General features: G+C 44.2%; 2 protein-coding genes and 1 long non-coding RNA gene across 5 annotated transcripts; 1 reads left to right on the plus strand and 2 right to left on the minus strand.

The window, feature by feature from the left end:
- Window positions 1-791: 791 nt before the first annotated feature.
- Window positions 792-11,776, minus strand: LOC123186749 (uncharacterized). Its single transcript, XM_044598458.1, has 3 exons — window positions 11,337-11,776; window positions 1,324-3,259; window positions 792-1,200 (listed from the first exon to the last, which is right to left on the minus strand). The coding sequence occupies exons 2-3, from the start codon at window positions 3,228-3,230 to the stop codon at window positions 1,185-1,187; spliced, it is 1,923 nt and encodes a 640-aa protein (XP_044454393.1). The 5' UTR covers window positions 3,231-3,259; window positions 11,337-11,776; the 3' UTR covers window positions 792-1,184.
- A 235-nt stretch (window positions 11,777-12,011) lies between these two features.
- On the plus strand, window positions 12,012-14,412 carry LOC123186751 (uncharacterized). 3 transcript variants are annotated; one of them, XR_006493706.1, is made up of 4 exons: window positions 12,012-12,697; window positions 13,407-13,481; window positions 13,781-13,941; window positions 14,085-14,412. It is a non-coding gene; the product is annotated as an uncharacterized lncRNA (long non-coding RNA). The 3 variants fall into 3 exon arrangements; XR_006493707.1 differs by having other exon boundaries at window positions 12,013-12,697; window positions 13,781-13,916; XR_006493705.1 differs by having other exon boundaries at window positions 12,025-12,697; window positions 13,781-13,843.
- A 1,917-nt stretch (window positions 14,413-16,329) lies between these two features.
- LOC123186752 (uncharacterized) lies at window positions 16,330-18,803 on the minus strand. Its single transcript, XM_044598459.1, has 4 exons — window positions 18,354-18,803; window positions 17,505-17,739; window positions 17,267-17,342; window positions 16,330-17,168 (listed from the first exon to the last, which is right to left on the minus strand). The coding sequence occupies exons 1-4, from the start codon at window positions 18,483-18,485 to the stop codon at window positions 17,144-17,146; spliced, it is 468 nt and encodes a 155-aa protein (XP_044454394.1). The 5' UTR covers window positions 18,486-18,803; the 3' UTR covers window positions 16,330-17,143.
- Window positions 18,804-25,790: the final 6,987 nt, after the last annotated feature.

Genomic DNA, 25,790 nt, shown 5'->3' on the forward strand with positions numbered 1-25,790 from the left:
GGTAGCCGAGGTGGGTGCCGGCACAGGGCCTCCGAAATTTTGGGTCCACCAAATCATCATTAGGCATCCCATTTTGTATGGAGCTTCATTCGTTTTTAATCATGAAAGAAAAGGCCCAATAAAGTCAGCCAGTAACGCATGAGATCAACAGCGGCTGCGTATTCATGGTCTGATTGTAGCTGAGATTAAGTTGAGGGCAGCCGAGTTTAATTGCAGTTTTTGTTTCGAGGGTCAGGCGTCAAATAGAGAAGCTCATTTACTAGTGAAGTTTTCTCATTTTTTAGATTGTGATAGACATGTCTGGTTGGGACAGCCTCATGATCCCGTTTGTATCCCCAGTTTTGTGAACTATGAATAATAAAGCTTGGCGGTTCTAAAAAAAAGATGACAAGCACCTTATCTCGATTGCTCACTGCATGCGTGTTCCACCTCATCGTCGCATACCCCTCCTTTACCGTATAAGTTACCTCATCGTCGATGTAGAGCGCCGCCAATGTTGGCGGTGGGTGGCCTGGAAGTACAAGAGAGACCGGCCATTGGCAGCGGCGACGGTGAGCACAAGGAATAAGGGTAAGTCCATCTGATCCAATTTGATTTCTTGCACGAACTTCACTTATTTGGAGGTGTAGATCAGACTGCTACAGTGCCATAGATTGACTGAGATTTTATTCTTGTTGCTATATTGAACTGTTCTTCATTAATCCAAAATCTACCAACCGGACTAGCTAATCCCTTTCTACTGAAAAAGACTACCAGTTCATATCAGATAAACAGAAATATGGGGAGGGAAATATCATAATTAATTAATCTAGCGACTGTTCATGGACGCAACCATGCATTTCAATCTATTCTTCAGTTTGATCAAGGTAAGCTATAGCTATGAACCTGATATGTTATATAATTTTTACAAAATTTATGGTCTCAATTTGGATTTCGCCCTAGAGCCCCAAATCTCCAGAGATCTCCCTGCCCCTTACAAACGTACATACAAGTTTTCGAACGTGGGAACGTACATACAAACATCAGTAGCAAATAGTCTGACTAGTATTCAAGTAGCACCACGTTGACATATACTGCCTTATTTGATAAACACACGTTGAAAAGAAGAAGCACACCCAAACGCGAACGAAAGACAGATACGCCATGAAGTACAAGCAGCGGCGCAGGTCCACCATCCGTTTATTTCACCCATGCGCCTTGCTTTTAAGATGAAGAAACAGATAAACAAAACAAGACATGGAGAAAGTTCTTAATTAGTAGTGCTTTGCTTCATATGTATATCAATCAGTTAAATGCATAGCTAAACGATCAGTCTGCGGTTACCTGCTGCTAGCTTCTTCCGGTGGAATTGCTGCAGGAACAGGGAAGGCGAATAACTCCTCCACCCTATGATCAATGAAAGCAGCATTGGTGAGCCGAATCCTCTTCCACTGGAAATCCCCGAGGTCGTAGAGGGCCATGAGCAGCCAGACGAAGGTGATGAACTCCCCTCCACTGCTCAGTAGTGCCGTGTGCATCTCCCCCCTTGACTTGCCTGCAGCGTAAATAAGGAGCCTCGCCCACACCTGAACTAACTCCTCTACTGCTTCCTTGCTTGGCTCAAGATCTTGGAGTAGGTCCTCATGTAGTATTTGTGGATCCTGAAGATGGTCCAGCATAGCTTCCGCGCTAACATTGAGCGGCAGCAAGGAAGGATGGGTAGCCAAAAGGTACATCATGTAGTTGGACAGTTTCCGGCATACCTCCATCATACCAAATTCCTCCATGTCCGGAGGATGAGACGGGGGGTATCTACTCAAATGTTTGTCAGTCAGTACATGAAATAACACAATAGCAGCACCAAAATCTGCACGTTCTCCCAACAAATTCGGCCAGTCTCGGCCACTCTTAATGGGGCCGCCTACATGCCTCAATTGACTAATCTCTTTTGCAACACAGTCCATAGTCATCTCATCCACATCCACATACTCAGTGTCTAACAGCTTGCTAATCCAGAATATATTCTTCCTTTCAACACGGACCAAATCTGCAAGCCATTTGACCATGGTCATCACTCGTTGATTGAATGTTCTCGCTTGGCCACTGCCAGTCACCCAGCTTGAAAAGATGTACTGTCCCATTGACTTTTGGAAACATTGCTTCTCTTCCGGCCATCCAATATTACTAGAAAAAATAAACCATGACAACCTGGCAAGCCTATCCCACTTTCGAACCTTCAGCCATGCCCATGTCCAGGGTGACATCATGGAAATAAACATTGCACATAGTTCTAGGAGAAAGCATCCAACAAAAAGTGAGTAAGTGATTGCAATGTCAATTTTTCTGTACCTCTGTTTGTCATTTTCATGGAACACAGCAAAAGCAACAACAGCGGACATCTGAGAGATGCATCTAAGTATGATGGCACTTCTTCTTCTCACCACAAGAGCCTTTGTGTAGAAATCAGAAAACATCACGCTAAGAATAATACTGACCATCTTGATCGCCTCTTTGTTGTCATCTAGCATCGACCTTGCGGGGAAATCAGCGATAGAAAAGTAGCCACGTCCCGAAAAGATATCATGGACATGTGGCATTGAAGACAGAGCTATATAAACAATGCTATCATAGCCACCATCAGTGCTCACTTTGCTGTTAGATTCCTGGCCTGTGTCCTCTTCGCACTCAAGGTCTGGCAACTTCTTGTAACGATGTCCACTTCCGCTCTCAAGGCTTTTAAAGCAGCCACACTTGAGAGACCATATTCTTTCCCCATACTTGATAACTCCAACAACAAACAAAAATACACCAGACACTAGAAGCTCCACTCTGTGTCTTCCAATAGACTTCCAGAAAACATATATAGCTAGGACAGCTTGAACCACTAGATTCAGCAAATGCCTCAACCACAAGTTATTGTCCTCCATGGCAAAGGCAGTAATAGTGTCCTGCCCGCCAAGATGGATGAGGAGAAACGGTGCCCAAAAGAAAGCTAGTGATTGTGTTTTCCCTGGTATGTGCCCTTCAATGGTGATATCCTCATGTCGCGAGACAAGGCCGAGGGTATAAACTGCTACAAAGTCCGCTCCCAGATAAGCTGCCCAAATGGAGAGCCTTAGGAACATGCTGGCACTATGCTGTCTAAGGCTGCCAGTAAAGAACAAGAAAATTTGCAGTGTGAAGCTGAGGAGCACGAGAGGCTGGATTTCCCACATATTGATTAGTTTGATCAAACCCTCAATTGCATGCATGATAGTTTTTGGATGTCTGAGACGATCACCTGGTGGATAAGTTTAGAAGTTACAAGTAAGTTTTGCAAGATAGCATAATCCTCCAAACCCAAATATAGAAGGCGTTTCACCTGTATGCATGCACAATAAGAAAGTAGTAAAAGTCTGCCAAATGGAACAGCTAACTGCAAGATAGCAAGGGTGAAAATATAGTATCAAATTATATCCTAACATGGAAGAAATTAAAAATCTTTAGACGTAACTATAACTCTTTATATTCATGTGCTTGGATTTATTTCCTACTTTAGATTGATTCAGAATAAAGAGTTAGTTATTAAAGTAAACTCGGAATCAGAATTCATTTCGTAATTGAATAATAAGTACAAGTAATAGTTTGCAATTAAGCATAGTAACAAGTCATCATTGCTTAACTGCTCGTGGATGGTCGGATCTGTTGGTCCTTCAATTACTGTCGATGAGCTTGATTGTGCTAGTCGATAAGCTACAACCCTTGTGTGTCCTATGTGTGGCATTCTGGTTAATAGGATTGATAGACTACTGACATCAATAAGGCGCACCTTCTTTTCTAGAAGCTCACCTCTAAGAATCTTCTAGGTAAAGCATAATTGGCCTAGGGTAATTTGAGGATGGGTGATCGCCAAAAAAGTTTTTTCTAGTGTGCACGAGCGTACAAAAAGGCGCAGAAAAGACCAGTGTTGGTCCTTGGAGCTATTATAGATCCAAGGTGGTAGCCAGAAGTAACGACCACTAGTCCGAGTGAGTGGTCGGGGTGTTACAAAATGGTATGAGAGCCGACTCTCGAGCTTACAAAGGCATGTGCAGGTCAGGGGTGCTGGCATGTGGCGCATGACGCTTGTGTCCTGTTGTAGCTCACGGCATCGTACATGTGTCCCCACATTGGATGTATATATGTGTGTCAAGAGGGAACATTCCTGCTAGGTCGACGAGGGCATCAGATCCTTTGTGGGGGGGGGGGGGGGGTATGTGGCATCGGTATTAACATGATTAATAGACTAGGTATATCAACAAGGTGCAGCTTCTTTTCCAGAAGCTCATCTCCAAAGAACCTCCAGGTTTAAGCATGCTTGGCCTGGCATAATTTGAGGATAGTTGATCGGTAGGGAAGTTATTCCCGGATGCACACGAGTGAGAACAAAATGTGCAGGAAGAACCAATTATGGCAAAACCTTGCACAAATTTTGCAAAATATTGCATTTTTCTAATAATATACAAGCAATAAGCCGCCGATTAATCCGTAGTTGACACGTGTAAATATCATGGTATCAAAGCTAGTCCCATAAGGGTTACTCCCTCCGTTTCCAAATATAAGTATTTTTAGATTTGAATATGGACTATATACGGATGAATATAGACGTAGTTTAAAGTGTAGATTCATTCATTTTGCTCTTTATGTAGTTTATATTAAAATCTCTAAAAAGATTTATATATAGGAACAGAGGGAATAGATTTATTGGAAATTTGTAGGGTTTTGTAAATCTGACCCGTAGTTGACGTGTGTAAGTAGCATGGTACACACAATGAGTGGACGTTGCTGGTTTCAGCGATCTTGTTCTTTTGGTCAACCCAGCAACTTGTCGGGCTGTGTTTGTGCATCCGTGCAGATATTTTGAACTTCTCAGCGCGAAGCAGCGTCCATATCTCGAACGCATGACTATGGGTTCTGGTAGGCGGTCGCGGCTTATTTAGTTCTTTCCGGAGAGGCATCGTGCCATTTAATATTGTGGCTTGCTTCCTGGTATGTATGGCCATGATATCGAGAGACTGCCGCCTATGATGTACTTTGGTGTACTCTTGCCGGATATGGACGCTCATGGGAGTACTTCTGTAGTTTTTGTATCATCCGAAGGATTGAGTTAAACTAGCCTATATCACAGGCTGAGTGTTTTAAAGGTAGTTCTTCATAGATTTAGTGAGAACAGACCATTGATGTTACCTATGTACCCAAATACAGGAGGTGGGCCAAGGCAATCTTATTTTATATTTTACTTTCATGGCTTTATCTTTTGATACTTCTGTATTTTATTGAAAAGCCTATGGTCCTTAGTCTCGGGCTCATTATAGTGCTGGAAATGTGGAAGATTAGAATTCATCGGAAAGGTGTGATGACACCCTGGAGTCCCGGCACCCTCCTATCTCGTCCATCCAGTGGCAAAAAGATTCGCGCCAGCCTTAGACGATTTGCATCGCTAGCAGCGTAAGAGCAAGTACAATAAGGTAATAGCGATGGGTTGTAAAACTTTAAAATATATATATATATATATATATATATATATATATATATATATATATATAGTTGGATGAGAGAGGAGAGGAGAGAAAAGAGAAGCAAACTACAATCTTATACTCCCTCCATTCCACAATGTAGTGCTTTCTCTATCTTCGTGCTTCAACTTTGACTGTAAATTTAACTATCAAGACCAATTGCGGCGGGGCAAAAATTATATCAGTGAATTCGTATTCGAAAGAAGTTTTCAATTATATAATTTTTTCTCCCGCCGCAATTGGTCTCGTTGATTAAATTTATGATCAAAGTTGGACCTCGGAAAGCGCGGGCGCACTATATTTTGGAATGGAGAGAGTAGCATGCTATAGCACGACTGCACGAGCTCCAACACCCTTTCTAAGAGAAACTTGTGAGTCATATATTAATGATATACTACTAGTACGACTAACTATTGTATAAATAGGCTATCAAATCAGTTATAAATGACATGGCAAATTCATATAGCGGGTTGTTGGCTATACTATTAATCATGCTTTGATTAGGCAGGCTTTTGTCAAAGAGACTAAGCTGGCAGGAGGAAGTGTATTGGGCCGTGACTCGAGGCATGCCATGGTGGCCAATTTTCGTGTTTTGACCCTTTTCACATAGTTTAACTAGATCTGATCTCGGTTCGAAATTATTGCGGGATCTGATCCATTTGCTACCGTCACAAGACTTGGCGGTAGAGTCAGACATCCTACCGTCAGATTCCCTGGCGGTGGCATTTGACTGCACCATTACGTCCGTCTAAAATAAAAAATACCCTACCGCCAGAATCTTTGGCGGCATGGCGATAGGCATGCAACATGCATCGGTGGTAGCTTTGCCTTTTGTACTTTAGTTGATGTTTAACTGATGATAGTACTAGTACTAGTATGCAGCCAGCCATCCATCGGGCAAGGAACCTCCACCTAGCACTTGCTGCCACACACTTCTGGCACGGTGCAGCTTTATACGGGGTGTTTGTTTCGAGAGATTTTTTTGTGTAGGGATTAGAAAAAGTTTCTTGTAGAGACTTTTTTACCAAATTGGAGGGACTTTTTAGGGACTAAATTAGTCATTTAGGACTAAATGAAGAAGACTCTCAAGGAGGGTCTTTTTGAGACTTTTTGGGACTTTTTCATCAATGCCCCTCCATGCACTCATTGGCCCGCCACCCCATGGTGTTGTTTGATTATTATTTTTCTATATATTAGGGGCAACATGGTCATTTAATAGCCTCTAGGAAGGGACTAGTGACTTTTTAGTCTCTGGAAACAAACAGGGAGGGACTTTTTATGAACTAGAGACTTTTTAGTTAGGACTAGAAAAAGTCTTAGGACTAGAGAATCAAACACCACCGTAGTTATTTGAGGTGAACAGAGAAGAGGGAGACAGGCTAGCACTTGCCTCACACGCATGCATGCATGCATTGGTGTTACCAATAGGAGCAGTGTCACTCGTACTAGCTTTTTATTTCACAGACTTGTAGCATGCCGTCTTTGGCGGTAGGGTTGCACATCCTACCGCTAAAGGCTCTGGCGGTAGGGTATTTTTCACGTTAAAAAGACATAATGGCGGAGTTAAATCCTACCGTCATATACTTTAACGGTAGGCTGTTTTACCCTACCGCCAGACACTACGGCGGTAGGAAAAAGGGTCAGATCCCGAAATAATTTCGAACCGGGGTCAGATCTGGTTAAAGTATACAAAAAGGGTCAAAACACGAAAATCGGCCTGCCATGGTCCCAGGTTGCTGTTTAAAATCTGTACTCCCTCCGGTCCTTTTTACTCTGCATATTAGGTTTGTCTGAAGTCAATCTCATCTAACTTTGATCAAGTTTATGTAAAAAATTATTGACATTTACATAACAACATCAATATCATTAGATTCATCCTGAAATATATTTTCATATTATATTTATTAGATATTATATATGCTAATAATTTCTAATATAAATTTGGTCAAACTTAGCTTAAGTTTGACTTTTGGCAAATCCAATGTGCAGAGTAAAAAGGACCGGAGGAAGTACATTTTTTGACAGCATGTTTCTCTGTTTCACATTGTTTCACATGCATGCACAGTCTCTCTTTCGTCTCACGCTTTCTCTCTCTCTCAGGCTTTCTCTTAGCTCTCTGTCCTGACGAGCACGTCCTGACAGACTCTCATTCTCTCATCTGCATGCACACTTGAAGGTTCTCTCTCAATATACTCCAACCACTGCATGCTATTGCCATGCACTTTGCATAGTACATGAACAGTAGTCCATGTAGCCGACTGGGTAGTAAACTTTTTTTTTATAAGAGAGAACCTGTGAGACAGAACTTGTGAGAGCGACACTCTGCATGCATGTGATGTGCAGGGCAGGCAACAGGTTCACGTGAGAGCTCTCTAAAAGGTGTGCCTGAGGGAGAAGTGCATCTATGGACGCAGTGGCAGCTGCACGTACGGCCAGCAACTTCGCGATTCCAATCAGGAAGCCTGCTAGTATATGCGTATAGCCCCAACGTTGGCTATTGTATATGCGTATTCCCTGACAGCATGACCTGACACAAGCCGCTTCAAACCGCAGCGCACGGTGCATAGGTCTGTGCAGCACGGTGTCTCAATTCACTTTATCACATACGACCGTAGTACCTGCAAAGCGCAGCAGTGGCCAGAGGTTGCCCAAGTCCGCACACATCATATTTTCTCCCTGACAAAAGCTTCCCAATCGAAGAGACTACACAGCAAGCTAGCATTTTTTTCCCAGCTTCTCAAATTGCCACGAACAAATCTATCAGATGGAATTAGAGTACCAGAAACAAAGATTTATTACCTGAAATTACCACGAGCCCACGACACACCATTGCCACGAACAAATCTATCAGATTTTGTGCCCGAACCTGGCAGTAAGTAATTTTGGACATCCATTGTTTCAGTCGATCCCTTTTTTCCGATCATTACCACACTGATTCGTGTGCACCCGGCAGGACGGCGGATGAACTGATTAGGACGAGACAAAATGGAGGAGAGGAACAGCACAGCCCATCTACAAGACCGGCACCGACCGCCGGCGGAACATAAAAAAAACAGAGTTTTACTCACCCCTCGCACGTCGCCAGTACTGTCGCTCCAGGATTCGCCATGACCAGATCCAGCCGGACCTCGTGTGAAAGGAGGACAACGGCTATAACCAGATACATGCAACTAGTCCGTGCCATCTGTACCCTCAACCGGACCCGCATGGTCCTTTTACGTCAGAAGATGCGTACCACAAACGAGCCCACTAGCACGACCTGGCAATCTCAGGGGCTGTTTGGATTTAGGCCTAGGAGTGCCATATTTTGCCACACATTTTTTGCCACATTTGCCTAAGGTTAGTTCTTTAAAATAAGAGCCACAAGATGGCAAGCCTAAGGGAATCTTGCCACACTTTTTAAGTGTATGTCATATGGGGCCCTAGTGTGGCAAAAAGTATATTGCCTAAGGTAAGGCTTGAACCAAACACTTTTCTAAGTTGGTCAAAATTGCCTAACCTTAGGTGTGGCAACATGTGGCAACCATAGTCACAAACCAAACAGCCCCTTATTTTCTGTATCTAGCGATGTATGCCGCCGTGGTCATTTCCACACCTATTTAATGCACAGATCACCTCGACAGAGCGTGTGGCTGGATACGTGCGTTCATATGCCGCTGCGTCCAGGACGTGCCCTCTCGTGCCTGAGGTCCCATGATAGATTAATTTGGAGTGAGTACAGCCCACACACTAAAAGTTCTGCAAGCTGCCATACACGATGCAGATCTCGAGAAGCTCATTTCTGTATAGAGGATGCTGATTAGAGGGTGCCTAGACCCCGGGTGATGAAAAACCACTCAGAATTTATAGTACTATTTAGAATTCAAACTGTGGATAAATGACCATATTAGTTTTGGCCACGCTGGTGATCACAACAAGAGATATGTCAAATGTTATTCTTCTGTCACCTTAAACCCAACAAGCTTGGAAATTCCAATATTTTCTCGGTAATTTGATATATATTCAGTTTTATAGCTCTATGTGATTGTAGCATGCATGTGTGAAGGGAAGTTTTGCATGGTTGCAATGAACTGGCACTCAATTCCTGTTCTTGCTTCTCCGTGAGAGAACAAATTAGTTAGGAATGGCCCCATTCTGTAAACAGTTCGTTCACTCATAATAATAAGTTAAATCATAGCTTTTATGTTGCTAATTTGGTTCCCCTAGCAGCTTAATTTCTTCAAGGTCCTGAAGTCACAGCTCGACAACAAGATATGCGTGAACCAACCTGTGATTGGATGGTTAGAGGGACAGCGGTATCTCCGGCCCACCAGGGTTCAAGTTCTGGTGCTCACATTATTTCTGGATTTAATTCAAGATTACCGGCGATGCTTTTTCAGTGGGAGGAGATGTTTTCGTCGACGACGAGGCGCCTACGATGACTTCATAAATCTCAAGATGATATGTCGGCTCAGTCTGTCGAAGGTGCTCATAGGGGTAGGGTGTGCGTGTGTGCGTTCATAGGGGCGAGTGTATGCGCACATGTATGAGCGCTTGCGTCTGTACCGTGTTAAAAAAATAACAAGACATGCCACATATTAACTGTACATAAAATGGTACGTTACCATTCACACACTTTTCATTGTCATATTATTGCAATCATTTGATAAATCTTCTTATGTTATTTTTGAAAAATAGACGTACATTTTCCAGCAGTACCTTTGCATTTTACACACACAAAACATCCAATTTTCAATGCTTCTTTATTTTTTCCATTTTTCGGCATTTGGCTTCACATTTGCTCCAGGAAGTTTTGAACCTGATGCGATTGGAATGACATTTCCTTCTTTGTTTGCTCTAATCTTGCAATTTTAAGGCAAAGCCATGTATCCACAGAAGCGGTGTCTCGGATATTTGTGACTGAAAGTTTGAAATTTCATTGGTTGATGAGTCCTGCAATATGCCTGAATCTTTGATCAGTTGTATGGAGATCGCATAGAAACTGGCCGAGTTTCATTTTCTGGACCATTATTCTACCAGATCAAGAACACGCAATGTTTTTCTATTTCCAATATACCCTGATATGCTTTTAACTAAGGTAAATTTTAATTGACAAGGTGTTTGAAACAATGTTACAAGATTGAACTAGGAATATCTCCTTTCGTACTCGTCAATAATTGAATTTGTCCCCACTTTCCGGTAAATTGTGCCATTGAGTGGCTTCTTTGATCCTTGCTGATTATTATTAATTTGTCCCAGATGACACGAAGATGTGCCATTGGGGAGGGAAGAACATGAAACGATGAAGAGAGGTATAGGAGGTGGGTCATGAAGAAAAATAGAACGTAATTAGGAACCCTGAGAAAAATTCAACACTTTTTACATCCATTGATCAGATTCGATTTTGTTGGATGGCTATGGTAGAATAGTGTTCTTTGAATGTATGGTCATTTGTCGTGAATATGGACACTCCTACATCTTTGACGATATCGCAAATGAATCAGCGAATTTCTAACATGGACAGCATACAATACAAGCATTACTTTTGCCCCCAGAAAACCATTGAATAGTTTCGTTGTAAAGTTTTCTGGCCATATTACCGAAAAAATAATCCCAAATGAACCAGCGAAGCGCGGAGTGCCGCCGGGCACTTTCCGCTAGTTCTTAATAGGATGCCATGAAACAAAGAAAAATGCCCCTTCCATAAATCAAATAGCATAAGAGCTGGTAAACATATCTGCGAAGTACTATTATGAAAAGTTGACAGCAAATTGATGCTAAACATTGTCGACAATGCGATGATGAACCAGAGCATTCATATAAGAGAATATGGATGGGAATTACCTTGGAGAAGCTATTCCTTCAGATGTTCCTTACTCTTCTGAAGCTATACGATGGGAGGAGAGACCCGTCGGCGTACCAGCTCACGGTCCGTACGCATGCCGTCTTGCAACCTGGAGCTTGGAGCGGAGGAGAGGCAGCTGTGATGGAGCAGCGCCGTCCGCTGTGGTCGCACACCGGGCAGCACGAGCCCGTAGGGTTGCCGACGGCGCCGCAGCTAGCTGCTGCTGCCTATCTGTGTCTGCTTGGTGACTTGTCTTGTGTGAGTGTGAGATGCGAGCCAGAAACTTGGTGTAAGGTGCAATATGTAAGTAGTGCTGCACTAGGTGGAGTTGGAACAATGAATCGGCAATATGCTCCCCTTGAGGTGTCTGCTTTGATCCGGCCCGTAGCAGGAATCCAGCAGTGTGGCCAGAAAGAAAAATTTCCAAAACAAAGTTGCAGAAATTTCCAAAAGCATGCAGAAAAACATGCCACCGCGCATGATCAAGACGACGAATCTGAAGAGAACCACGGGTCAGGGGTGGGCAGATATTCTTTGGTGTCAGTAGGTCCCACCATTTATTCACATTATATCGAATAAAATGAGTAATGACCTCACCAGTTTCATGAGTGGCAGAACTAAGGCAGGCGTTCTCTTGTCCAGACTCGCTCATCCCATTATGGTTGTTCCACCCCACGGTCTCATGATACGCATTTTGAGCTCTTTTACGGTGATTGACGAGTTATGATTCGTAATTTCGTGTAACTTCGCCGCTGATTTTTTCTAATCGTCGGATCAAAGAAATCATTTAAAGGTTTTTTATATGCGAACAGGGTAGAGTAGTAAATTAGCCGGTCAATCCAGTCGCTAGTCAATCCCTCGCACAGCCTTCGTCGTTGTCAGTTTATTATCCTCCTCAATCCCCTCGCACAGCCGCCGCCGCCGACCCGACCCTCGACCGTGGCGACGACGGCGTCCCTCCTCTCGGTCGTGCCGCCGCTGCCCCAGATCGTCACACAGCCGCAGCCGCCTATACTTTTTCTCGCCCCTCCCCTAATCCAGTTTCCGTCCAAAGTCGCCGCCGCAAACAAGGGATCCCACCGGACCTCGCCGCCGCCGCCGCAATCAAGTGATCCCGCCGGACCTCGCCGCCGCCGCCATCAAGGGAGCCCGCCGAACCTCGCCGCCGCCGCAATCAAGGGATCCCGCTGGATTGCCGCCAGGTTTCTGGCCTGCCGCCAGGAGCCGCAGGAACTGCATGCCATCAGGCGCGGCATGCCGAGCCCACCGAAGCCTCCTCTGCCCCACCGCCCCCTGCAGCGCATCCCTCCGTCGAGCATCCGGTCATGCCGAGCAACGCCGCGGACCAGTCCGTAGGCAGGTAGCCACCACTCCTGCCTTCCTCCACCCACTTCCCTGACCCCCTCCCATTACCTTCCCATCACACTAGATTGAGAAAACTGTTGTTAATTCCACGGTTAGAAGGCAAAAGCCTGTAATACCTTATCTTCAGTTGAATGTAACGTCAGCTGCACTCAAGGCGAAAATGGTACTGTACTAACTAAACATTTTGCTGGCTTCTTTGATTATTTTGCGTCTTTGTCTAGCTGGTTGTTTTGCATATGGGAGTATAATTTTCTTCCAGGATGGTGTTCCTTCCTTTAGCTGCAAATTTAAACCAATTGCTATGCAACCTAGGCTTTTGAGCCAGCTCATATTCAGTCAGTCTCGTTAGTGCAACAATCATGAAGTAAAAAGCAAGTAGATATTGCTGTTCACAATTTATTCAGTGCAATATTCATGTGAAGGCATCGAATAGCTAGCTTGAGACAATATTCTCTTCTTCTCTAATGGAAATGACAGAGCTCCTGTCAATTTTTTGAAAAAAAGTTGTTTTTCAGACTCATCTATCTCAGACAAAATGAAGACTTGAATGGTAGTGAGAGAGCTGCAATTATTTAACTTCATATCTTGGCTTACATGCTTGTTCTTCCGTAATGCAGTGAATATGTAAATCTGTACTAAACCATTGAGTTTTGCTGTGTTGAGCATACCTGCTTGTTGTTCATTCCTTATCCCCTTGTATGCAGGATCTATCTGGCCGACCTCATTTGAGCTGCGGCTTAAGTATTCCTACTGCACGGGTTTGCACATATGATACATAGGTATTGTGAAATTTCGCAGTTGTTTTCAGTTTTCTGCAATGTTGATTTGAAAAGCTTTCGATGTTCTGTTTATGTATGCCAGACTTAAGAAAGAATTTCATAGTCACATTTGACATATTCAGATCAAGTTTATCCCTCGGATTGTGTTACATTCAACTCTTCCTCTCTCCAGTGAATAATTTTTGACATATCTTAACAAGACTTTTTTGTCATCTTTTAGCTAGTGTGATGAGATTTTGGCACCTGTACATTCCTTGTACCAACTTAGGCAAATAATAATTTATTTGTTTTTGTGACAGTTGGTTGAGCACATCTTCTAGACTCTTGTGAATGCACCTGGGACAACGGTTCACATCAGTCTGGTATATACTGCTTCCGTTTCGAGTGAAATCCTCTCCCATAGCCCCTGCCCCAGATGAAATGAGCTATATATGTGTATGATGATCCTCCTTTCCTAAAAGTGAGATTGCCATATGTAGTTCAGAATTGACCTATCATGCTTAATTTACACAGCATCTAATCATGAGCTTACGAAGCTGCTGTTTTGGAGTTGTGTGCCGCAATATGAGTAGTAAATTTGTGAACCTGCTATGTAATGTTCAGGTTCCAGGAAGGAAATTTGTGCGCCGCTATCCGGAACCTCCTCTGCTTTCTCTGAAACAGGGTTGCCATGTGAAGAAAAAGGATATGTGGGAGCTTTTGAATGGACAAAGGCTTCAGCAAGGAAGAGAAGACGGCTGCATTTCCTTACTTGCAATTCTAGTAACTATCTTTGTTATAACTTGTAGAGTGTACCTGCAAAAAAAACTTGTAGAGTGTGATGGATTAATTAGGATGCTATGTAATCAGAGTACGTACCCTATCATATGTATCATGACTGATTGTGATCAGGGTCTGCATTCTATGAAGAAGGCACCCATTTATATGTTTATTAGTGACATTGTGTTGTGCTTGCTCTACTACTTCTGTACATTATTTGTGGAATTGGTCTTGTTGTTCACCATTGCTGAAAATCTGTTTCAGTTAGCGTGCCCTTATGTAGCACTATTTCAAATGGAGTTGGTCGCGTCCTCCTGCTCATTTTTTATGCCAACGAACATTGTTGTCGCCTGAAATGCTTGTACAGAAGGAGCATTGGAGACTACATGTTTGGGGCTATCCTAAGCTTATTGATAGGTAATCATTTCAGTACTGGCTTGTCATGTGCTGACCCTGAACTCTGAAACTGATTCAACCAATGTGCTATCTGATTGGTTATACCCAGGTACATGTACAACTATATGATGGAAAATATGCATTTTGACAAATTGTACCCAAAATGTTAGCTAATACTGTTTACTTGCCTCATGAAATGTGCCTGTGCAAATTTGCATCCTATCAGCTCCCAAATGTTTAACTGGAAGGACTGATTCTATAGTTCTATTTTGGTAGAAACTTGATTGATTTGTTCCTGTATAAACAGCTAAAGGAAAGGAAATCCAAAATGTAGTGACATTCTTAGTAAAACTGGTCGTTTAATTGACGTTATGAACATAACACTGGTTTGGACTAGTGCGGCATATGCTCAATTTAGTGTGCGGGCATCAAAGGAACATTTCATCTAAAAATTGAGCAACAACTCAAAGTTGAAAGCCTATTATTGTAAACATAGTCTCACAATTGTCACTTGAATGAAAAGTGATTGTTGGTTCGAAAATAATGTAAACACTACTTGGGACAATAATCCAGCTCTAAAGCTTGAACTTGTAGTGGGACTGCCCACCTGGTCGTCGCCATGTCAATGTAGTTTTGGGTTCGGACTACCCATACTAGTGGTAGTAGTAAAATTAGAGGACACATTGTGCTACTGATGCGTCCGCATGATCATACTCGTCGGGGCCCATTAGTATCGATCTTAGTTGTTCGGACACACTATGATCATAAGAGGATCCATACTACTAGTACAGGCATCACACGTCCCGTACCACTAATCAGGGTCTCGGTACTAGATGACCGGTAGTCGGGGTCGAGATGAGGAGCACTTGAAGGAACCTAGATTATGGCTCCTCCGTTATGTTACCGTGTACTCCCTCCGTTCCTAAATATAAGTCTTTTTAGAGATTCCAATATAGACCTAAATTATGTGGTTCTCTATATGTATGATCTTGTTCCTTGTGTTCTTCTGTCATTTGACAATGAGCAGGTATTAATCTACAGAGGCAGTGAATGGAACTCTAGATACTCAGCTTTTGACTCTCACTCGAAAAGTTCAAAAGAATAATCTGGCAATGTCATCTGCTTTGAGTAGCTCAGGTATCATCTTTAATGTTCAGAATGATCCATACACAAGGCAGCAGTAGGAAACAGATATGCTTACATCAATACCACAGTGCATTTTTTTATTTAAAAAACTGTGCAATTTCAGGATGGGTGGTTAGAAGAGATGGAAGGAAAGGCGCAAGAACATGATAAGAAGGATGTTGCACAACAAGAGAAGATAAAGGAGCTCCAGATTGCTGTAGATAAGATTATCGGTTTTTACTGGTGGCTGTTAGAAGCTGTAGACAAGATGATGCATTTTTATTAGATTCAAGTGAGATTATTCAGATTAGCATAAAAAGTGCAGAGGATCGTGCAAAGCTTTGTTATCATTTGATTATTTCACTATATATTTTGTTCAGTTTCGATGTAAGCATCAGGCCTTAACAGAAAACTCAATTTGATTTACTTGGCCATGATCAACGAACACAAATATTACAGAAGATCACCAAATGAATGAGAACTTGACAACATAGAACGAATCAAGAGAAGTATACATACAAACGTGGCTCCTACCTTGGGAGAAGTCGTCACAAATAGATCGCAGACAAAAGTTTGTAGATAGAAGCTCATATTTAGTACCCCTCCGTTCACAAATAGAAGTTAGAAACATCTTATAAACGGATGGAGCAGACACAAATATAAGTTTGAAACATCTTATAAATGGATGGAGCAGACACAAATATAAGTTAGAAACATCTTATAATTGTGAACCGATGGAGCAGAGGGAGTAGTACACAAGACTTGACACAATCTGAAATGAAATAAAGATACATTCAAACAATTAAATCTGAAAATCTCCAGTATGCCCCCTGCAAACCCATGACCTCCATCTTGAGGAGGGGCTAGTGCCATCAACCATACCATTCCAGAAACTGAAGTTGTGACAACGTGTGGCGCGGTGATCCTCTAGCTAGTTTTACTATAACAGAGTTCTGCTTACTAACTAGATCAGCAATGTACAAACATATGCTAAACTTGCTCATTGACAAAATAGGTTGTGCATGCTTCTTCTGTTCCATACTAAAGGTGATTGCCATATTTTTCAAGGATGATTATGGCTGAGGTATGGTAATGCACTTATAGCAATGCGTGCAAAGCGGGCAAGAAATTCATATAAAGCAGGCATTGTTCCAAATTGAGCCAATTCTGGTTTTCAAAGATATACTATACATAATTACTGTCCATTTTATACGGCACCATACACTGCCTAAATAATCAGAACATGTTTGAGGCGCGGGTCATGTACGTCTTGAGCTCCCGATTCACCTTCTCCTCGTCCCACATGAACCCCTGGAGATTCTGCACCCACTCGAAGTAGCTCACCATCACTCCGCCGGAGTTGGCCAGTATGTCCGGTAGGATCAGCACGTCCTTCTTTGCCAGAATCTGCAGCGCGAACATGTACACTTCTCTACTGTTAGTCAATGTGTGAAATGTGTCAACAAATGCAGCTTAGTTTTGTGCCAAAACATTGGTGTTCTTGCCTCTTCGGCCTTGGGGTCTGTTGGGTGGTTAGCAGCTTCGATGATGTACTTTGCTTTGATGGCATCAACATTGTCCCTAGGAGAAGAAGAAAATCGAAAGGACTATTTATTAACAAAAATGTTTTAAGATATAGAAGAAAAAATAACAGCCAGGAGGATACTCTAACTGAGCTTCAGAGCATTAATCTCATAGAAGATAGGACGAGGAAGAAGAAGATCACTTGTTTATGACTCCTACCAGAGCTGCCGGGATGAGCACGTCGCACTCTTCCGTGAGCAGCGAGGTCGGGTCGACGGCGTCGCCTTTTGTCGGAGCCCTTGATCCCGCGGTTCTTTGCCGAGTGCTTCATCAGCTTGGCTATGTCAACGCCATTGGAGTTCTTGACAGCCCCTGTGACATCTCTGATGGAGACCACCTTGCCACCAGCTTCAGTTATCAATTGGGCAGCCCAAGAGCCAACATTGCCAAATACCTGAAAAAGGCAAGAAGACAATAATTGCTCATCTGTGCAAATGTAGGTGAAGAAACATAGTTATGGCCTTGCTCCACAATGTATGGCCCCATTCTACACAACGATGATTACTAGCATTGTGTAGGCATGCTTGTATATATTTGGCAGAATATATTACTTGTGGGTGCTCATTGTTTGCTCCTTTCCCCTTTAATTTCAGCGCGTGAGGTGGGAGATTAGAAAGCTACTGACAGATCAGGCACACAGAACTTTGGAATTGCCATTGATGGTGTCTCCATTGTAAGCCTAAGCTTTGACAAGATGCTTGTCTCTAAATTATAAATGGGGAACACCTTAGGTTTGTGTGAAAATAAAGAGATTGGCAAAATTTTCTCTGGCATTTTAAATGCGCAAAAGACCAAAGAAAAAGCAAATAATCTTAGTGAGTTCAGATAAAACAGAGAATTACCTTAAGAAGAGTTCAATTGCAATATCTTGAGATTACACTAAAATTTAAAGCTGGATGGTTAGTCTAGTCGCAGAACAACAACCATCTACGTACTAACCAATTGCAATACTTTTCCAGTTTGCAACTACTAACCAGAACTGAAGAGCAATGGAAGCCGTGAACTTACAAGGAATAAGGTAGAGTAAGACTGTAAGAGATATGGATCTGTAGACGGTGCTGCGCCGGGCTCTCCACAGATCCGGCCTGGATTACGCCAGCAGCAGCGTGATCCGGCAAGGAGTGCCTCTTGGACGCCCATTCGTCCAATTTTCCAAAAGGCCGTGCGCTCGATCTAGCTCTTGACAGCGAGGAACCACGGCTGCATCAGCCATCGGTCCTAGAGCCCCTGGGACCCCTCCGCTGCCACCGCCGGGGTCATTGGCTCCGCCTCCTCGTCCCATCGGCCATCATCGCCGACCCCCTCTACCGCCGCCACCGCCGGGGTCATCGGCTCTGCCTCCTCGTCCCAGCGGCCATCCTCGCGGCCCCCCTCTGCTGCCGCCACCGCCACCGCCGGGGTCACCGGCGGCTCCGCCCTATCCTACCCTGCTGCTTCGAACTGATAGGGCTCGAACAAGTTTTCTACGGGAAGAGTGGAGGAGCGACCCAGATTATTTATTTTAGAATCAGGAACGACCCAGATGTGTCGGGCCACACAGCGAGGGTGTGAACATGATTTGGCCTTGACTAAAATTGGACGGAACTACCCTTTTAGAAAATGACTAGCTCCACCCTAGTTTTGTAATGGTCCCACCACTATTTATAATTTCATGTAATTTTAGTCTCGTAACTCCTCGTAACTCTAGTTTCTCCACCGTTTGATCGCAGTGGATGGACGGCCCGTAAAATCGCCAATCGTAACAGATATTATTTTTCTTTTCTTTTAAAAAGGATGGTGAATATGCCCGGCCTTGCATCGGTCGATGCACATACTCCCTATGTTTCAAAATAAGTGACGTAGTTTTAGTTTAAATAAAAATAAGTTTATTTATACTAAAACCATGTCACTTAAATGGAGGAAGTAATTTGTAATGCCTTATTGTTAGAGTTGTGTCGAATATTGTGTACAAGGTAGGTTAGAGTTGGACATGTAGTTGTATTATGTTTAGATAGTATATGGAGTCGTGTCCTAGTAGGACACTTGTATCCTAGGCCTCTCCTATATAGCGGGGCTAGACACACGATGTAACCTATGCCAACATAATAGCACGGACACGCGGGGGAGCCGGCGGCGTGTGCCGGCGCCCGGGCGGCCAGGGTGCGGTATTGTGACGGTGTCATGGGGAGGAGCGCCCGTAGTCAAGCTCCGGGGATGTAGCCATGTCGGTGAACCTCGTTAACAAATCTCGGTGTCGTGCTCGTGTGATTGTTTGGTCCTCGGATGATCGACAATATGCCTTAGATTTATTTTAACAAGTGGTATCATGAGCAAAGTTCGATGAGGCGGGAATTGTTAATCTAGAGGAGGAGAGTCGAAGGATTGATCGGGTCGATGTGAAAATCGGCGGCGGACTGATGATCGGGTCGATGTGAAAATTGGCGCCGGTGCGGAAAGTGCATGTTGCCGGGGAGATTGTTTTGCGACATCGACGAGGATCGGGATTCGTTCGGCCAGATGAAAGCGATCAAAAGTAGCAGATAAAGTGAGCAATGCACTCCGGGATTGCATCGTGTTGGACCAAGCCGTGGCGCACGCACACGAAAGTCAGTCTGGGCAAGCCACGTGGGCAGCTGCATGGTCGCACGTGGCAACGGCGGTGGTGCCTGCGTATAGATTTGTTTCAGCGGCGGCTAGGGCAGCAGACTACTCAGTTCAGCAGCAGCACGGCCGAAGGCGCATCTAGCGCGGTTGGCAGGCGGCCCAAAGGCCCATCGCACAGGAGGATAGGGTTGCGTGCAAAGACCAAGGCACATACAGGAAAAAAAAATAACTCGAAGCGTGGCCTAGGTGTGCTATGACGACCTTGGCTGTGCAAGGAAGGACTTTGGTGCATGGGCTGCAGGCGGTGGAGTTCGTACAGGTTGCAGCCGGACGTACGCGGGGCCGAAGTGTGCTAGGCGCCGGTGGTTCGGAAGGACACGTGCAGGCCAGGTTTGTGACACATGCAGTATACGAGATTTGTTCGGAAAAAAGGTCTTGAAAGTCCCGAGAGGAGCAGACACGCACAAGGATCCAAAGCTTTTGGCATGAAACACATGCACAAGTTTGTTACGTGCATGGTCAAAGACGAAACGCAGTGAAGCAATTGGAGCAGGTTCGCGTGAGGCTGATTTTGCACATGACTAGATGTGGTTACCACAGCACACATTGTGGTGGCTTGATGGGAACACATGAGATGTCAAGGTGGCCGGGACATAATTCAAGGATGGACGACGTGCGTATAAAACTTGGAGGAGTCTGGAGCGTGTTGTGGAATCATGCATACACAGGGCGTCAAAGCAATGCACGGAGATGTGCGGGGCGGACACGACGCAGGGTGGAGCATGGTTGCAGTCAGATAATTTCGGCTGGGTCGGACTGGACTGTCTGATGGATTGACGGGGATGTCGGTCAAAGCAGAAGACGACGGTGATTTCAACGACGACGACATAGGAGCGTGATGCTGATGGTGGCCGACTTCTGGGCGTGAAAACACGTGGTGCATGCCTGAGGGCTTGTGCGGCTTTGACAGACTATGGCGCGGGGTTGATTCAAGACGGTGCACACGGAGCTTGAAGTTGACGAGGCGCAGGGGTGGACGGATCATCTACCATGGAGTCATGTTGAAGGTGAAGCTGGATTGAGGGGCTACGGCGTAAGTGCACAGAGAGTTGAAGCCTATTCAGCGGTGGGAAAAAGCGAGGGACACGTAGTTCAGACTGAAGCCCAGTGGTCTGATGGAGGCGTGATACTCGGCATCGGTCGGTGATGATCGGTGGTTCTCTGCAGTAGGGGTTTGAGTGGTGGGGTTCGCGACCCTTAAGACTCGACCGGGACAGCGGAGGCTCGACGCGGTAATAGCGGCGAGGCGTGCGGTTAGCACGGGACATGGAGACGGGCCAGGGCTCTGGTGGTCATACATGTGATGAGACAACTGCGAATTTGACTCGGGGTGACTACAAGCAACGGTGAAATTCTTTCAAGTTTCAGACATGCGGTCAAGAAAGGAGCGGTGATGTTGAGTTCAGGTAACTCTTATGTGTGACACCCAATATGTGAGTTATTCACTTTCACGCAGGTCAGTGATCGGTGTGTGATGGCGTTGAACTGATACTCTGAAAGTTGGGAGCACAAACTAGAGTAACAAGGAACTTAATTTTGCTCGAGTGTTGACTGTGGTCAAGAAAAGAAGGGACTACAAGTTGCAAGTGGAGTCATATGGAGTCTTTGGAGTAGCAGCGGTGCTCACAGGATAAGCTCAAGTCCAATGTACATGGAAGTTTGATGCATTGACGAACTTAAGGTGGTGGAGAATATTCGCCAAGGTGGAGTTTGTTAGAGTTGTGTCGAATATTGTGTACAAGGTAGGTTAGAGTTGGACATGTAGTTGTATTGTGTTTAGATAGGATATGGAGTGGTGTCCTAGTAGGACACTTGTATCTTAGGCCTCTCCTATATAGCGGGGCTAGACACACGATGTAACCTATGCCAACATAATAGCACGGACACGCGGGGGAGCCGGCGGCGTGTGCCGGCGCCCGGGCGGCCAGGGTGCGGTATTGTGACGGTGTCATGGGGAGGAGCGCCCGTAGTCAAGCCCCGGGGATGTAGCCATGTCGGTGAACCTTGTTAACAAATCTCGGTGTCGTGCTCGTGTGATTGTTTGGTCCTCGGATGATCGACGATATGCCTCAGATTTATTTTAACACTTATTACATAGCTCCTAAGTATCTAAAATAATCTAAAGTGCAATGCCAAGAAGTCATACGAGTGAAACAAAGAAAAATTACAACTGAATGATAACAAGCAATATAAAGCCTCATCCATCACATATCCTATTATCAGGTTGACATCTAATATGGTCGAATAAATCCCCAGCAACCATTTCTCATCGTTTGCACCCAGAGGCCATGTACATTAGATCCTCCTTCTGGCGAAGAAAGAATCACATATGGATTAATTTAGTAAGCATTCTCCTGATCCACTGCAGTACCATCCATAGAGCAGAAAGGCACTGACACAGTGGGCCATTCCAAGTGTTACAGTTCGTCGAGCTACCAAACTCATCGTGACAAAGGATATGGGTCTCAATTGTCTTGTGCCGAAGCCCTATCAAAAAGCCATCAGTGCAAGAGAGCGGACGCCCTGGACACGGCGACAACCAACCAGGACAATCTCACCGACAACTTTCTCACGGTGATCCGCGCCTGTAATGTGTTGCAAATTGCTTCAAAGCTTAATGCGTGGGAATACAGATGGATGGTCACGTTCGTTAGCTCCGCATGAGATAATTTGTGCCATGCCTTTTGAGGGGAAGAACTGGAGCGTGTAAGATAGTAGCTGGTGGCCGAGCTGGGACCTCGCCCGCCTCAGATTTGGTGGGTCATACTCGATGGGAGGGACATCTTGCGGTAAGGCCTTATTCGGAGGATTGGAGACGGCGAAACGACAAGTACTTGGACCCAAAACTGGATAACAAGGAGTATGTGTTGAAACCGTTCACTTCTTTGATTGCGATCCACCGCAACTAGTTTTTGCACTAATTTTGATCACTCTTCGGCAAGTTGGGGAGAATATATTATCAGTGAAGTCCTTATTCCCTTGGATGCCGAAGCAATCATGCAGATCCAGCTATGCGCCACAATTATTAAGGACTTTTGGGCCTGCAACTAGGACACAAAGGTCAGATTTTCTGTACGATCTGCGTATGAGATGATTTTGCAGTTTGTATCTTTAGCCATGAGTTTAGAACCTTAAATGTCAAGGCTCAATATCTTGCAAAGTATACTTTATCCTTGGAGTCTGGCTGCTATGTTTGGTTAGGCCAGCCGAACAAACTTTTTTTGTTCGATAAATGACATTTTATTGAATTGATATATCGAGTGATACAATCCCATCGAAAGAAAGCCCGAGCTATGCATAGCTTGATGCACACAGCCAATAAGTCCAACCAAAAACAAATATTATTTTACAGCTAAAATAATAAATCAGTCCAGCCTATGGTATGGCAGATCCTATTCTAAGATCACACCGTCATTTATAGGGGCCCGACCGTACGCTTCATCCGTGTAGACGCCGTCATAAAAATGTCTTTGTCCTCCGTCCTCTGCAGGATAGACCAAGTACGGAGCCATCGCGTACATACATGAATAACAGTTAAAAAATAAGTGTAGACATTGAGTCTCCGTGATAAAGCTTTGAAAAATAGTAGCCGATGATTTGGGAGGGTTGCGGGTCCAAAATAATGTTAATGTAGGTACTAATAGTCGCTTGGTGGAGGTACGTCCATGTGCTCTCAAAAAGGAAAAGAAAAAACGGTTCTTTTAGTTTGTTGCTAGCTAGGGTAAAAGAACACTGCGAATGATTTCACTTCCATGTCTCTAGTGCGGTACATGCGAACACACTAGAACTTGGCACAACTGTCCCGTTTCAGTAGCTTCTAATCACACATTACAGGATTTTTCTTTTATGAGAAAATTTCTAATATATTCATCTTTAAACATGTCAGTACAATGAACAACAGAAATAATAAAAATTACATCCAGATTCGTAAACCACCTAGCAACGATTACAATCACTGAAGCGATCCGAAGACACGCCGCCGTCATTACCCCTCCCTCACTGAAGCCGCACAAAACTTGTTGTAATAGACAGTTGGGAAGTCGTCGTGCTATGGCCCAATAGGACCAGCGCAATAAAACAGGAACCGCCGCTAATGAAGAGTAGCATACATCAGAAGGATCTAACCTGAAGAAACACAAACATAGACTAACTACGATCAGATCCGAGCAAATCCACCAAGGATAGATTCGCCGGAGACATACCTCCACACGTACATCCACGATGCTAGACACACCATTAGGACGGGGGCTAGGCGGGAAGAATCTTATTCCATCTTCAGGGAACCGCCACCGTCTCATCTTCCTGAGGAGGACACAAACTCAAACAAAAATCAAAGAAACTTCTAAAAACAGAGCCCTCCCGCTGGCAAGGGCCAGGATCCACCACGCCGTCATGGCCTTAAGACAACAGGAGACGAGGCGGACTGACGGCGACGCCAGCAAAAGGCAAAGGAACCATAAGCTTTTCTTGAGGGAGGAGGCCGCTATTGATGACATAACATGATTCTTTTTTAGCCACAACATTACATGATTTAAGTTGGAGATTACAGACATATAACATCCACAAAGGTCTCTACTAGTTCTTCAGAGGCGTCTTTTCCAGTCCGTTAATACAAAGGTCTCCATCTTGGTCACCAAAGTCACCATGTGGGCTCATTCTTGTGCGTGTGTGTGCCACCGAAGTCTTCCTGGGCTCATTTAGGTTATAGTTACGACAAGCAAGAAAACAAACAAAATCAAATCAACACAGGGGGACACAACGATTTTAGCATGGAAAACACCTCCAATAAGCAAGGGAAAAAATCACAAGCGTCAGCTAGCGAAACTTCACTATATCCTGAGAGGTTACAGATGTAGAGCATTATGTTATCCCGCGCGGCGGCTTACAAATGATATACATAGCAGTGTTGACTAGGTCGATATCTATCCATAGAGAGGAGGGAGGATGGATAACCCACCCACCACCACCCCATGCGTCCATGGCACGGGGTGTGAAGTTATGCCCCCACTCCGTCCGCTATGGCCCAAGCCTCCTGTCGACGGGCCTCTTCTCAGCTCTGTCAGAAGTTAGTCTTTATAGAAATTTCAATCATAATTTAAAGAACTTTCCCTTAAGACAAGTTTCATCTTGTAGCATGGAAGAAAAACGTTCCCCCTGAACAACAAACAAAAACACTTTCAGCTCTGAATACCCAATAGATCTAAACAGTTAGACCAAACAACCTGTAACAATAGAGCTAAATAGTTATACTAAATTGCATGGAACCCTCCTGTGTCGTGTTATGCTTGCTAATACACAAACAAAAGTTTCGTCCATATGCCCATCATGCTCAAATGGACCAGAAGACACAAAACACGTCTTATTTCTGTGTCAGGAGGTGAAGGAGGTTTGGAACATGTAAGGATTGTATGAGACGATTAATAGAGCTTGTGTTGTCGATCGAGCGAGAGAGGCGGTTCTTGAATTTTTACTACTTATGCCACATCAAGAATTATCTGTATTGGGTCTCCAAAACATGCGTGAATTGATAGCTATAACAGCTTGGTATTTATGGTCGGATAGACGTAAACTGATATATGAAGGAAAGTATCAAGATGCACAACAAACTTCGCTGAGGACTCGTGCTATAATGGGTAACTATGTTAATTCCCACTCCCATAAGGCAGCGAGTAAAATAGGGGAGTGGACCAGACCCTTCGGGTTTTATTAAACTGAATGTTGATGCTTCTTTTGATCATAATCTGCTTAGGGGCACAGGGGTCCATTCTCAGAAATGACAAAGTAAGGTTCATTGTTGGTGAA

The sequence above is a fragment of the Triticum aestivum genome, chromosome 2A (genome assembly GCF_018294505.1).
Source record: "Triticum aestivum cultivar Chinese Spring chromosome 2A, IWGSC CS RefSeq v2.1, whole genome shotgun sequence".
In the NCBI taxonomy this organism is placed as follows: domain Eukaryota; kingdom Viridiplantae; phylum Streptophyta; class Magnoliopsida; order Poales; family Poaceae; genus Triticum; species Triticum aestivum.

What these genes read in the sequence shown, in the direction of transcription:
- LOC123186749 (XM_044598458.1), bottom strand. Translation starts at nt 3,230, where the DNA reads ATGCATGCAATTGAGGGTTTGATCAAACTAATCAATATGTGGGAAATC.
- LOC123186752 (XM_044598459.1), bottom strand. Translation starts at nt 18,485, where the DNA reads ATGGGCGTCCAAGAGGCACTCCTTGCCGGATCACGCTGCTGCTGGCGT. An exon ending in TGCTCATCCCGGCAGCTCTG is followed by an intron (nt 17,343 to 17,504) that starts GTAGGAGTCATA and finishes TTCTTCTCCTAG; the next exon opens with GGACAATGTTGATGCCATCA. An exon ending in CAGACCCCAAGGCCGAAGAG is followed by an intron (nt 17,169 to 17,266) that starts GCAAGAACACCA and finishes TTCGCGCTGCAG; the next exon opens with ATTCTGGCAAAGAAGGACGT.